The sequence below is a fragment of the Aulostomus chinensis genome, chromosome 1 (genome assembly GCF_037954235.1).
Source record: "Aulostomus chinensis isolate RoL2024-O1b breed Wild chromosome 1, RoL_Achi_v1.0, whole genome shotgun sequence".
Classification (NCBI taxonomy): domain Eukaryota; kingdom Metazoa; phylum Chordata; class Actinopteri; order Syngnathiformes; family Aulostomidae; genus Aulostomus; species Aulostomus chinensis.
The window spans coordinates 59,225,317-59,240,558 of NC_141320.1; the positions used below are offsets into that span (position 1 = coordinate 59,225,317).

Here is a 15,242-nt window from a genome sequence, read left to right on the forward strand (position 1 = left end):
GGCGGCGGCTCCATCATCACTCTCAGGCTTTGTCAGCCACAAAGTAACAAACTCCTGCACACAACAAATCATCAGCGCACATTAAAAGAAGTTGTTCAAAATAATAAATCTTTCCGAAGAGGTAAGTCGTCTGCTGCGACTTTGCTGGCTCAAGTCACATTATGCTGTGAGACGTCGTCTTTGATTGATTCTGTCAGCCAGGTTTTTTTTTGTTTTTTTTTTTTCTGGTGCAGGGACGGCGGCTCAGGAGGGAGGGAGATAAGGAGAGAGAGAGAGACAGAGAGAGAGGAAAGCAGATAAAGAAGGAGCTCAAAAAAAGCATTCATCAAGACGCACAATCAGATTGTTTTCCTGGCTTCAAGTCTTTCTTCTCACTGCATCTGCCAGACCCCTTGATTCCTCATCTCTCTCTCTCTCTCTCTCTTTCTCTCTCACTCACTCACACACACACACACACACACACACACACACACACACACACACTCTTACTTCACAGAGCTCTTTTGCGTGCCAGGTGTCATGAGGCTATTGAATCACAGGAGTTTAGGGTGAGAGACGATGTCAGCGCGTGATGGAAGATCTCGCTGCCTCTCCTGTGCTTATGTTAAGACACACACACACACACACACACACACACACACACACACACACATCCTCAGATCTTCTTTGTTTGTTAATTGACGTCTCCCACTCGTCTGTTGTTTTATTTCCATCCCTTGTTCCATTGTGGTTATCGCTTTTCATTAAGTGGTCATTTCCTTCACCAGCACATTCTAATGAGAGCGTCACGCCGCCACGCGCCCATTTATCAAACCAACGATGGCATGGCCTCGCCGTCACACGCACACACACACACACACACACCTACCTTTCCCTCATGTCCCTGTCTCAATTAGGATTGTTTGTCGTCCCTCTGCCCTTCTTCCCCTGTTCATTTGGCCACCTGATCTCTTCGGGGCCGTCTGGTTGTGGCAGCCGTGTCATTGTATTTGACAGCTTCTCATTCTCATGTCAGATCTCATTTGACTGCTAATTTCACACACACACACACACACACACACACACACACACACACACACACACACACATACACACTTTTGCAGCAGCTCAACATGTTCCCCCGCACAACGCTTCTCCTTTTGTTCCCGTCGAAAATAAAATAAGCGGGCATCTGCAGGTATTCTGTGCTCCTCTGCAGCGTTGGCAGTGTGGAGCAGGTTGCATCCCCACTGTTGGAAAGATAAATCACATAAAAGCTTGACTGTTATCGTTTCAGTGTGTGTGTGTGTGTGTGTGAGTGAGTGTGTGTGTGTGCGCCCGTGCGCCAGGAATCCCATTGTTACACGGTCACACTCATCTTCAGGAAAGCTTGTTCACTTCAGGATGCATTACCTTTAATATCCTGTAACGTCATCGTCCTCATGTCTTCCAGTTGGTGGCGGTGTTCGACATCCAGCGCGGGAGGACTGACAGTCCCAGAGAAATCATGTCCAACGGCTCCTCCAGCGCCGCCCCCAGCCCAGAGCCCCTCCACTACTACTCCCACCTACCTTTCCAGGAGCCAATCAGAGGGGAGATCGAAGTCAACGAAGCCGTCCTCAAAGCCAGTACGTCCTTTTTTTTTGTTTTTTGTTTTGTTTTTGGTCTTCATCTCATGAAAAAAGTTCTCTTTCCCTCGAGGCAGACGCAGATGTTGCAGGTTTTTTTTAAACGCAAGAAAAGTTTCAAAACCTGAGCATCGAAAGCTCAATCAACACTTTTGGAACGCGTGTGAGAAATCGTACTGTGGCGAGGCAGCGGGAAGGTGTAGGCAGCGGTACATGAGAGAGAAAATACAGTTATGGAACAGCTGTAAGTTCTGTGTGTTAAACAGAGAGGGGTTTTTTTTCCTTCTTCTCCCTCTTACCCCGTAACTTGATGGCGTGTGAAAACAGATGCAGTGTTGACGCAGCGTTCTCTCCTGTCATCCTCACCTAGCAGCTTTTACTTCGGTGGCTCTCACTTTCACACGGCCCTCCCCCTGAGGAGGAGGATTTAATTTGAGCTTCGTAAAGGACACAGTCGTGAATCCAGACCTTTCCCTGGAAGATTTCATAACCTGGTTCTTTATCTTACGTCACCAAGTGTCTCGCTGCTGCCTGATCAAATCATCGGAAAAGAAAAATCATTAATAATCAGGGGTTTTAATTTTTAAGTATATTAATCTCACAGAATGCGAATATAATGAGTTACAAACATCTGCGAATTTAGTTTTTTCTGAATTTTTCAAAATGTTAATATGAGGCCCGTTGGTACTCTTCTTATAATCGCTGTCTGCTGGGCTAAATTTGGCACCTGAGCCCCACTTTGTCCAACCCTATACTGTAGCACTTACATGAAGCAATCAGCATTTACACACACACACACACACACACACACACAAGACAGTTATGTATTTTTACTCTTAAAACTTACGCGTACGGCCACCTCCTCAACCACACCCACCCTACACGCCTCCCCCAAGTTCAGTGAATTTTGGCTTCAAAGTTTGAGCTAACAGACAAACCTCGGAGGAGGGAGCGACGCTATCTGACCCCCCCCCCCCCCCCGGCAGTTTTTTTTTTTAATTCACTGAATGATAGCAGGAGAGTGAAAATTTCAGCGAGAGGAAGTGTCAATTCATAATTAATATAAACGGTCCGGCGCCTTGTGGGCTCAAGCTGCTGGGAAGATTCCTCAAAAGCAACTTAAAAAAACCAAAACACTTTTATGCCTCTTCTCTCACCGCCACTGTGCTGTTCGCGTTTTCTGATGCCTCTCATCGTGTTTTTCAGCCTCTTTCTAAATGCAGAATGCAGTGAGGTGTGTGTGCGTGTGTGTGTGTGTGTGTGTGTACGTGTATGAGCTGCCCTCAGTCACACATTCATGTTTCTTGTATCCCCCCCCCCCCCCTCTCAGCTGTCCTGCTATTATGTGTGATCTGTTGCTAATATAAATCAAGACTGAAGAGTTTCTGTGTCGGTGCTTAAAAAAATAATATTTTTAATGAAAGAAAATAAATATGAAGCCGGAGATAAAAGAATAAATGAGCCTGGGTTTGATTCAACAAGACTCTGTTTTGTCTGCCCCCCCATTTAATTTTCCTCTCCCCATCTGTTGGCTGTGGAGGAGCAGGATGACACCAGCACACACACACACACACACACACACACACACACACACACACACACACACACACACACACACACACACACACACACACACCTGCCCTCTGCCATCCCTCTGCCTCCTTTAATGCCCCACTATCTGCCCCCTACTCCACTATTCAGCTTTAACCACCTGCCGTCCATATCTCTCCACCCGGCTCCCTAGACCCCGACCTGTCACCCCACCCCACCCCACCCCCTTCTCTGCATGACTTCCACCGCTAACTAGATTAGCACTGTAGCCTGTTAGTCGAGTATGAATGGACTAATTCCAGCTTCCGAAGCCACTCCAGCCCGTCTTTTACCCGGTGGGACCTCTTCCTACCCCCACCCTCTCTAACCCTGTTGAACCCCTGACTAACTTAGTTATGATGTGACCCCGTGACGCCCCCACATAGAGCCAGGCTGATGCAGTAGAGAAGCTTTTGTTATCCGCTCTCACACGGTTACAAGTGAACCGCTGCAAGTTAAACATACTGGGTGTATGGAAAGGGATGATGGACTTACAGCCTTAAAGAGAGCGGTCTAATTAAAGCCAGACTCATAACATATATTCAAATCAAGTACAATTAAGGTGCTGAACCTCTTGTTAAAGCAAGGTGTCAAGTTGAGAGCAGGAATCCGTCCTCTGGCCCTTGAAGTTGGCAGAGCGACGAGCAAACGTGCTGCTTCTCCTGAAGAAAAATGAGGCGGTGGAGTTTCCTGACAGGCCTCTGATTAAACTCATTAAGACATTGCCAGTGTGCAGGCTTCGATAGAAAATAATTGTGCTAGCGCGTGTTGGCCTGTATCCCTAGCTTACCCTGCAAATGACAGTAGCGTTTGGAGTGTTTCTACTGTAGCTACGTAAGACAAGGGTGTAAAAAAAAAAAAGAGCCTGCAACCAATCAAGAAGATGAGGTGGAAGCAGACGGACATAAGATGTTATGGATGCATTATTTGTTGATTATTTAATCCAGATTTCCCGTTCCTTTACTTTTGACGGTAAATTCCAAATGTAGGTTTATAATGCACATGCTATCACAGTTACAATCTGTCTTTGTACCTGCTTATATCCTCATACTTCAAGTAAGACTTCTTAAACCCGACCTCAAATTAGAAAAAGAAACCAACCTGAAAATAAAAGACACCAAGGGAAAGAAAGAAATTGTCTTTCTACTCTACTCTTTACTCTTTTTGGCCAAACGTCTCATCATTCTGCTACAATGAAAGAAAAACGCCTTGGCTGGTTTGTATCAAGCCAATCACAATCCATGTTGCACGGTTGAAATCTTGATCAAAACTTGCTATTTTCAGCGTGTCGGTTGCTACATAATAGCTAGCTTGGAGGTTTTTTTTTTTGTTTTTTTTTTCAAGTAGCGAGTGAGAACTCCGAAAACGGCAGAAGGACTGGAGAGTTCCGGGTGACGCAGTCGCCCACGAGCACGCTACTTGCAGTACTTGCAACTTGTTTTCTCCTAGTAAACTAGACTAGCCTGAATAGTCGGAAGTAACCATGTTAAAACAACCATGCTAGCATAACTGTATCATGAATGACCTGGACTTTTTTTTTAATCTTCTGATATATTAATTAGCCTTGAATCGTGATATGATTTTAGCACCCTGGTTCACTAACTATGTAAACCAGGTAAGTCCATGCAAAAAACCACAAACTAGATAAGCTGCATTACAGTTGCAAGTAGAAAACATTGTCCTGCTAATTGGGCGACAAAGACATGTCCTACTAACCTGGAGGCAGCAAGGTTAGCAGGTCAATAATGATCAGATGTGTCACGTCCTTCCCAAACTTCTTTATTTGCACTATTACCTCAATCTGATTGTTCACAATAATCAGGGCGTCGTCAGCATCGAATCGCACAAGAAGTAATTCTCTAATCAGTCAGGCATCAAAGTGTTTGGGTGTCAAGTGGGGCCAGTTGTTTGAGGAGGGTGATTGGACTTCACTTTACCCCAGCGGAATGATTAGAGCCGCATTGATCTGCTGCTGCACACGGACACACACACACACACACACACACACACACACACTTCTAGAAAGAGAGTCCTTATCGCATCATCCCATGAGCAGCCTGAGCCGGTGCTGCTCTATCGATTGCCAGTGAAACAAGTCCACCCTGCCCACGGGCTGCACACACATTCATAGAAATACACACAAATATACATAAGCACAGTCAACATAGTACACACACCATTCACGCATGCTTGCACATGTAAACAAAGGCCACTCACCCACAGTGTGTGTACCGTGACACCCAGCAACAGCCAGTCAGACAGAAACACGATGCACCCCTGTTTTCCTGCTGCCCTGACAGTGAACTAACACACAGCACCGCTCACAACTTGGCAACAAAGAGCAAAGTCTTAAAATAAATCTCTGCGTTCCATAAGCGGGCTGGTTAACCCATTAATGCCCGCAAACGCAGTGGCAAATATCCAAGCTGGAGCACAAATCTGAAGGAATTATTCAAACGCATTTCCTGAAAATGCACCGACGAACGACCCCTCCTTCAGCGCCCCAGGCGCTGCAGATGAAAAAAACAAAACATTTTCTACCGTTTTCGGAAAAAAAACAAAAACAAAGCTACAGTCTTATGTGCAAAACTCAAAACATATTCGGAAAAGAACAAGTCAAGCATTTGGTGTCTCAGGGATCATAACATGTCGAATGGCGTGAATATGCACACGTTCATTTTTTTCCTCCCCCCTCGTTTTTCAAAAAAATCTAAATTTCTGGACCAATTTTCTTGAACATGCAAAGGTTGTTAATGGGTTTAGTGGTTAAATATAACTCGGGTGGGACCATTCCCGGCCTCGAAGCGGCCGCTGAGATCGGTTTGGTGGGTGTTGCAGCGTAGCGAGTGGTTGCACAATTCTGTCAAACAAGCCAACCTAAACTTTATCCCAAGCGATAAGTGCTACCACATGTTCTTCGCTGTTTTTTTGTTTTTTGTTTTTTGCAAGACCCCTAGAAGGTGCCGTTAATCTCAAGAGGCGTAAAGATTCCGTTCGATTCAATTCCCCTCAGCCGATCTTGAGTTGCACCCATCAATATCGGTGACACCACTTGACCCTCCAGAGGCCGCTGCGGGTCAGAGGTCAAAGCCTGGGGTTCCTTCACATGGCCGGGGAGCGGCGGAGCTCTAAATGGTGGGAGGATTGATGGACTCTGGTGGATAAACGGAGGATTTATGAGCCCGATGGACCCTGACTGTGAACATGCTGAGGTCACTTAGCAGTTGCGTCATTGTTGTTGTGGCTTCTTTTTCATCTGGATTGCTACTTCAGTCCATAAATACGCAAGAAAAGGCGTTATGCTTAGTTACTGTGGTGCATTTAATTGCCACCTTATCACACGAGCCATTTTATTACCATGAAAGGAACCTGTAGATGATTTTTGACCCATTTCAGAGGCACGCAAGAGCTGATGCTTAAGAGAAATCCTGTGAACTTTTTCAGTCTAAAATCAAAGCAGGTTTCATTACTGCAAATCATCTTGTTTTCTGCTTGAAGTCTGCCTTTCCACGTGAAATTAGAGCACCTTTCTGTCCTCGATGAAGCAGAAAACTGGATACAGGAGTGAAACACAGAACAAACCCCCAGCCCTAATTAGAAGCAACTACCGCTTTTGACACTTTCCCGTGTTTTCTTGTCACCTTTTGAATTCCTCTGCGTTGGCGATAGCGGATCAGCAACGTGCCAGGGAGGTAGAGCAAGGATTGAGATCGATGGAGGCTTGCAGTAATTATAGTAATTAATACAAATTATTTAACAAACCCCAACTCAACATGGGGTGACAGAACATGTGGAGGCTGTTTGAAGTGGAAATGTGTGTCTTGGATTGCTGGAATAACCATTTTTCATCCTCCTAACAATCACACACTCCTCGACCCCTTGCCACTTCTTTCTCTCCCCCTTGTTCCCCTCGTCCGCTCTCTCAATTCCAACCACGTTAGACCAGGACCCCGACGCTGACCCTCCAAAGAGAGATTGATTACAGGAAAGGAGAGAATTTTGTTTGCCTTCCCTTCTGTTTCTCTGTCACTATCTCACGGCTCTCCTTCCCCGCTCCTCTCTCTTTTATTTTCTCTTCGAGGGAGCTGAATATAAAAACAACCTGGTTTGAGATTTTACATTCACAAATCCTACTCTGCTCCCTTTGGGGGGTGGCTATTAAAAGCAAGAGGCTGCACAAAGCTCCAAATTAGATAGTTTTATTGTTGATTCAGACCTGCCTGTGTTACCGCTCCCTGCGGGGAAGTGTGTGTGTGACTGTTTGGGAGGCAACAGCTGGTCAGATGAGAGTGTGGGTGTGGTCGTTTGTGGGCTCTCAGGCTCTGTGAATCATCCTAAAATAAGCTGGTGTGTTAAATATATACACTTGCACTCTTATTTTCCACAACATGCACGTGTCGATTTTGAAGACCTCTCTAACTTTCTGTCCATCTCTTGACTCTCTCCCATCCCAGACACGCCTCTGTTAGTCAGGAGCAGCAGCGACTCCGCTTTGGCTCCGCCCTTTGAGTCTCCTGCTGTGACCTCACTGGATGAACCCAGAAGTTTGGCTGCTGAAAGGGTGAGTAAGGCATAACCGTCAGTTTGAACCGGATAATAAAATAATACAAGCAAGACTGCATGAGAGGACAAAGACAGAGACAGAGAGAAAGAGAGAAGACCCTCCCTCAGGCTCTTACTTTGAAAAGGTCGGCTTTTCAAGTGCACTCCATCCTTTCAAAACACGCCTCCATTGAGAAGAACTTTAATGCTTTTTCTTGGAGGTGATTGTCTGTGTGTGTGTGTGTGTGTGTGTGTGTGTGTGTGTGTGTGTGTGTGTGAGAGAGAGAGAGAGAGCGAGAGAGAGAGTGAGACAGCCAGGACAGAGGCTGCGTGAGGTCACGAATGAGAGCCGGTGTGTGAACATCCATTTCCCAAAAGATTGAAAGTTGTGAAGTCCTACATCTACATTAGCTGCCTAATATAAAAAAGGTTGATACTCTGGAGGTTTGCACTCATCCCAGAGAAAAAAAATAAAGTATATATATATTTTTCTAGGCAAAAAAAACAATTGCTTTTATAGCCTTGGAGTGTGTGTGTGTGTGTGTGTGTGTGTGTGTGTGTGTGTGTGTGTGTGTGTGTGTGTGTGTGTGTGTGTGCGTGTGTGTGTGAGTGAGTGTGAGCGTCTAGGAGGCCGTCACAGCTCTCGGTTATATCGAGTCCTGAGCCTGATGGACTTTCATAGATCAATACACTATCACTTCAGTCCTCACTGTACTCTGCAATCCCCCACACTACACTTACTCACTTACACCCACACATACTTAAGAGCAGCACACACACTCTTGTCCCCTATTGTCTTGAAGGAGGTATTGAAATCTAGATAAAGTGTAATTAAGCTTGATAGAGTGATAAATATGCACCCTGCCTCTTTTTAATTGATTTTTTTTTTTCCCCCTGGGCTGCCACGGTGAAGGCCGATGCTCTTTTTCTTTCTCTCTTTAACAGGAGAGCTAATAAAAGTCAGAGCAGCGAGCCTGTGATTAATTTCGGGCCGTCTCGTTCCGAGCTGGTATTGACCCGCTTACCTGTGGAAGCGTTGCAGGTGAAGTTGCTCCTTTCCTCCTTTCGCCCACCTCTTCGCCTTATTTTCAACACCTCCAGGTGCGGTGATGCAAGACGTGTTAACACAGCAGGAAGCTCGACTTTGATACCCCCCCCCCCCCTCCCCCCCAGCCCTGATGTAAAGAGCTGACACCTTCACTAAATAAATTCTGATGTTTTTTGTTTTTTTTCAGTCTGAACTGCGTGTGTGCAAGTGTGTGTGTGTGTGTGTGTGTCCCCCCCCCCCCCCCCCCCCGTGTCCACACGCCTGTGTTTTCTAGCAGGGGAAAGTAAGGTGACGTGATGGATAAGTCAAGGGGTCACGGAGCAGCGGCTAGCACCACGAAGCTGTGATCCTCTCACACACATGCACAAGGAACACACACACCTCATCGCTCATCTGTCCAAAACCTACACACACACACACACACACACACACACACACACACACACACACACCTCATCTCTCATATATCTGCATACCACCCCGTCACATCACTAATAGCTCCCAAAACACAACTGCTGTGGCAAAAATTAAACACTTTTCACCAGGATAGTTTTTTGGAAACGCTCTCATATGGGAGGAAGCCATAGTTCAGACGTGAGCGGCTAAGAAAATAGAATTTGTCGACGCAGAAGTGAAATGAGTGTTAAGCACGAGGAGTAAACACCGAGTTGAAAGGTTCATTTGAAGTGTGTGATAAAAGACGCCACCGGTGTCCCAGCTGAAGGAAGGTGTCAGTTCAAGTGACAGACGTGTCAGTTGATATCCGAGTGCAGATGAAAGCCAAGCGTGAGTGTAGCAGCGGTCGGGATGAGTGAGCGTGCTAATAGTATTTTACTGTTTACACTGATGTTTGCAGTGTTGTAAAACTAGAGGTACACCAGGAGAGTACACTATCTCACATCTCCCGCATGCGCTGAATTGTCAATCAGCGAAGCTCCGAGGGAGGATGGGCAGGAAGTGATGTCACACCGCACAACCTGCTGCCTCAGGAAGTACTAGCTTCATATACCGGTACATAACAGCTGCAGCATCTCGTGTTGGCTCTGCACGAGAGGCAGAAAGCACAACGTTGTTGACAACACACACTTTGGAGGCGGGGACAGTAGTGAATCTCCTCCCCTTTTTTGGAAGCCCCCCCCCCCCCAGAAATCATCCTTCCAACTCCCCCTGCTAACACACGCGCTGAAAATCACATGACCTCCCAGGAGGAGCTTATAACGCAGGAAATACGCAACTCATGCACCGATGATACTACTACTACTGCTACTACACATTTTTGGAAAAACAAATAATACTAATAATACTAATGTATCGATGACGTTTTCCATCCATCCATTTTCTATACCCCTCATCTGTCAAGGGTCGGGGGGAGGGGGCAGAGCTTTCTGTGACATCTTATCATTCCTATTTCCTGTCTGTGATTGGTCATCAGATGCTAAGGCAGCCATCTGACACACCAGTGTGGATGTCATGTCATCTCGTCATGTGTCAACACCTCAACGGTGAGCGGGCCGAGCTGATTGGCTGAACGCAGCGTGACAGCCTCAGAAAACAGCTGCTGTTTTTTTGTTGTTGTTGTTTTTGAAAAAAAGATGATCTCTTATATTTTACAGCATTGAAGTGTGTATTTGTAGCTCCCTACGTCATACATGTAGTGAAGCAGTTGTTTTTTTTTTTCCCTGGGGTGGGGGTGGGGGGGTGGGGTTCTGTTATTGTGCGAGTGCACAGTTAGTGTGTGTGTACATGTGTTCACATGCCCTCCTACCAGTTCCCCAAGACTAGTGTGTGTGTGTGTGTGTAGACGCAGTGTAGTCGGCCGTCTTACATGATGTTGCAGGAAGATGCACAGCAACAATAGAGCCTCCAGAGCGTCTTTCTGCCCCCGCACTTACACACACACACACACACACACACACACGCGCGCACACACACACACATAGGCTCCATTGTGAGATAATCTGCCCTGATAAGTGGGTCACTGTTTACATCTCGTGTGGGTGAGTGTTTATGGATATTTTTATAGTCGCTACATTCGAAGGTACATGGATTTTATATGTGGGTGTGTTTTGAAGCATATATATTTAGTGTGTATGTGTGTGTGACAGGGGGTTCCTCTGGGAGTTGGGTGTGGTGGTGTGTGTGTGTGTGGGGGGGGTGCTAAGTAGCGAGCTGGTGGGCGGGGTCTTTTTGAGCCATTACGACTGGTGACACAATGAAAGTGACAAGGCAGAAGGACCTAATTGCACCCCTCTTGTCTTTGGCGATTTGGGGGACAGTTTGCGTCGTTCGCCCCTCGAGTGTGTTCCTCGCAACAGTTTGACTCTGCTGCTGCTGCTGCTTTTTCTTTATTTGTGCATTTCATTCATTTCCCCCGAGGTTGTTGATTTTGTTGACTTAAAAATAGTCTTGCCTGACACGGGGGGCAGTGATGGAGCGCGGGGGGAGGGACGAGTAGATAGGAAGATAAACAGAAGGAGTGAAGGAAGGGACGAGAGCCTGGCAGGGAGCTCAGCGTCCGGTGGTCCTCCTGTGTCAGCAAAGGTGATTGACGGCGGCGTTTCTAGATTGTTCTTCTGATTGTTCCGCCTCGTATTTAACTGTTTGCATGTGCATAAGTGGTGTGCTTGTTTGTGTGTTTTACAGGAAGCCAACCATGTAATGAGAGGAGTCCTGGAGCGTACAGGTGACGCCAAGATGAACCTCAGGTAAGAGTGTGTGTGTGTGTGTGTGTGTGTGTGTGTGTGTGTGTGTGTGTGTGTGTGTGTGCGTGTGTTTGTCAACAGGGTTGTAGCTACATGATATAGTGCAGCGATGGAGGATTAACACTCCACACTCTTTGTGTGATAGTTTGACCCTCTGACTGGATTAAACTGTCTCACTGCTGTGTGTGTGTGTACGTGTGTAGTTGGCTAGTAGAAGTGAGTTTTTAACAGGAGTTCGAGGTGTGTTCCCCCGCCCTCCCTCACCCCTATGACTAGACCTGATGCCAGTGGTCATGTTTACTCCCCGGGTTTCATTAAAGTACATTAAATGGCTTTGACGAGACAATTAAAGAAATTGCCATAAACTATGACGCAGTTTCGCTTAGCGGCTTCTCCTTCTGATGTTCCGCTGCTGACACGTTACAGGGTGTGGCAGCAACACTGACTGCAGTTATTTTCCAGCGTTCGTGATCTCTGAAATGTTCTGCTCCGTTTCAGTCAACAAAGAGCGCGGTAGCATCAAAGCCCCTCCCCCAACTAGAGTTTTAGCACCGTCATCGCAGCTGTTATGGAAACCACAGTCGGGACGCACAGTTGTGTTTTGCTTGAAAGTTAATATCATGATGTCACTGCCGACGTGATGTTAAAGGTTCCCCCATGTGGTGAATTGCGCAGCGCTTCGTACTTAAAAAAAACAAAACAAAACAAAACAAAAAAAACCGCAAATTTAAATGAAAGCAATTAATTTCGACTGCACGAGACACGTCTCATCCATCGGTGAGGTCACGGTCAAGTGCGAGTGATGGAACAGAATCTGGATTGGTACTGGCCTTCGGACATCCGGCGCCCGATTCTGATGTTCCTTCTGTAATGGAAGCTGAAGAATTCTCTATCGGTTTGTTGATTTCCGTTGGGTTGTGGTGAATTTCTTGTGGTACTATTGGACGGTTGACCTTTATCAAGCAGAGCGTCATTGGATAGTATATCTGTTTGTCACACGTTTCCACGGAAACTGAAAGTACAGCGTGATTTGAAAGCAATAATGAACTTTTCGAAGGTGGAAAAGTGAACAAGGGCCTGGGGAAGTTCAGTATTTTGAGCCAATGATCAGAAACAAGTTGACGTGTGTGTGTGTGTGTGTGTGTGTGTGTGTGTGTGGGATGCAGACACATCTCACTAAGGCAACTTCCTATTTGTTTTCGGGGATGTCGCTCGCAGACATGATGGGGAGGTTTATATTCATTTCTTTTGGCTGTCACTTCTGCAATAACCATGGCAACAGTTGCCCCCCCCCAACCTGTGGCAAGAGTGGGGATAATTCCGACGTACCTCTGCAGCCGACTGATTTTCCCGATTAGTTCTTTTGTGGAGAACCACAAGAGCTCAGGAAGGAAAAGAGTTGACTTGAGAGCCAGACGGTGATTTTTCAGCATTTTACACTACAGTGATGTCTTGACAGCACTGTGATACAATGGAGGCGCGGCTCTCACAGATAGTTTGCCATGGTAACAGATGGCTGGCGGTGGAAGAAGCCGCGATGAGTGAGTGAGGGGCACATTTTCAGCAAGTTCCGGCCGCGAGTTTGTTAGGCGCCTGGTCTCCGTTGATGTAGAGGAAGTCAACCAAGAGTGGGAGCTCCATCTGTCTCACTCCTCGTTGCTCTTTTCATCCCGTCCTGCTGCCCTCCCCCTCCTCCCTTGCCCCCCCCCCCCACCCCTCACCCCCAGTGGAATGACTGTGTTTGTTTGTGTTTGTGTCAGTGGGATGCTAAAATGGGTGAGCGGAGCTATTCTGCATATTAGCATGTGGCACTAACAAGCTGGGGCTGCCTCTGATGAGCCTGTTTGTGCTGCCGTTTGTTTTGTTTTTTTTGTTTTTTATATGAATGTAAATAGGCTTAAGCTCTGTGTGTGTGTGTGTGTGTGTGTGTGTGTGTGTGTGTGTGTGTGTGTGTGTGTGTGTGTGTGTGTGCGTGCGTGTGTTTACACCCCTTACATTCTCTGAGTACACATCATTCATGTCCAGGTTTACATGAGTGTGCACCCTGTCCTTTTCTGATTGTTTATGAGTGTCTGTACGCATGTTGTGTGTGTGTGTGAGAGTGCGTTTGTGTGTCTGTGCGTGCGTGCATGCGTGTGTATGTGTATAATTCTTGGTTTGTGCACACGTGTAATTTAGATGTAACTGTTTTCTCTAATAGATGCAAATAACATGCATGTGTGTATCTGTGAATTCAATTTAGCGGAATGTGACTTATGGCGTTTGCGGGGATGCAGTAGATGTAGCAATAAGAATGCAAATTGTTTGAGCGTGTGTGTGTGTATTTATGTGACCCTTCAGGGGTTAACAAGAGCAGAATGACAGTGACAGAAGAGTGTGTGTTTATAATGATCCGACTAGTCCTCGGGTGTGTATACAGACACTGTGAATCCTTTTGTTGTTAGTCGTCATAATTCAGTTTCTGTCTTCTCTTCTGCAGAAGCCGGAACAAAAGCATCCTGCCATGTTAATGCATTTTGGGGCGTGTCCAATCTATTCGAGTTAGTTGAATGCGTAAAAGAATATCCCGGCGCCAATTCCAGTGCATTCCAGTGGCTTGTTCCTCCATCAAATCGTTGCCGCTGCAAACACGACTGGGAAAATGCACAATACACAAGTCTCGGTTGGGATCTGAGGATGTTCGGGGGCATTTCTCAGTTTCTGCAGGGCAAACGCGATGCTCTCCGTCTGAGTTGACCACAAACGAAAGTGCACAGCAACGCTGACGTGTATAATACAGCTTCAACAATGACAGTACATTGCGTATCAACCACGCAGTAAGCGATAGCCGTCTCTGTGGTCTTCTGCTGCCGTGCATCCATCACGCCAGCCTGACCAATATCAAAAGCGGCCCCTTTCCTCTTCCTCTGTATCTCTATTGCTTTTGCTCATGTGCTGTTAAAAGCCACAGCTGAAGAGATTATTAGAACGGCTCCTCCATCTCTATCTGACCCTCTATCTGTCGCTCACTTTTATCTCCCCCTCTCTTCTCTTTTGTCCACCGGCTAGATTGGGAGGTTGAGAAGCAGGTAGATAAAGGTTGAAGTGGCCACCTGCGTCCCACTGGCTCTCTCACACACAAGATCACACACATCGGTCTGATGTTTGGCAGGATTTGCTATAAGCTAATTTGTGTTTCATCTGTGTAGCCTGGAGGAAAATAATTTTTTTCTTTTGTTTTTCTTTTTTTATTTTTTGCAAGCACCTTGACGAAGACAGTAGAGTTTCCAGGAGAACGCGGGGCTCTGGGTATCCATGTCGTACCCTATTGCTCCTCTCTTAGCGGACGGTAATCACAAACGCACATACACACACACACATACACACACACACATGCACACACCACTCCACATTCCCTGCTACACAGACTTGAAGACACTCAGAGCTTTCTAAAGAAAGGCAGACTGCAATGTTGACTCGCAAACGCCAGTGCTTGCACGTAATCATATATGTTTACACTGGTGAATTCATACTCCCTCTACTCTGCTGTGTGTGTGTGTGTGTGTGTGTGTGTGTGTTTCGCCAGGTTGCTGGGCCTCCACATCAAGAGCATTGAGGAAAACAGTCGTTCCAGGAGAGATAATATCTTCCAGGGGGATGAGTGTATCGTGGAAATCAATGGCACGCAGCTCCACGACAAGACCTTTGCGCAGTAAGTGTGACGAGGCGGGAGGGTGGACAGCATTTCATCAGATCCCACATCGACTCAGCATG

The 15,242-nt window shown here is 46.5% G+C and overlaps 1 protein-coding gene across 2 annotated transcripts in view; it reads left to right on the plus strand.

Annotated features, from left to right (window-relative positions):
- Positions 1–15,242, plus strand: part of pard3ba (par-3 family cell polarity regulator beta a) — a 110,666-nt gene that overhangs the window by 20,201 nt on the left and 75,223 nt on the right. For both annotated transcript variants that reach the window (XM_086179257.1, XM_086179177.1), the window contains exons 3-7: positions 1,433–1,607; positions 7,652–7,758; positions 11,431–11,492; positions 14,731–14,817; positions 15,055–15,180. In XM_086179257.1, coding sequence (XP_086035383.1) covers positions 1,433–1,607; positions 7,652–7,758; positions 11,431–11,492; positions 14,731–14,817; positions 15,055–15,180 — 557 coding nt within the window. The remainder of the gene's footprint in view (positions 1–1,432; positions 1,608–7,651; positions 7,759–11,430; positions 11,493–14,730; positions 14,818–15,054; positions 15,181–15,242) is intronic.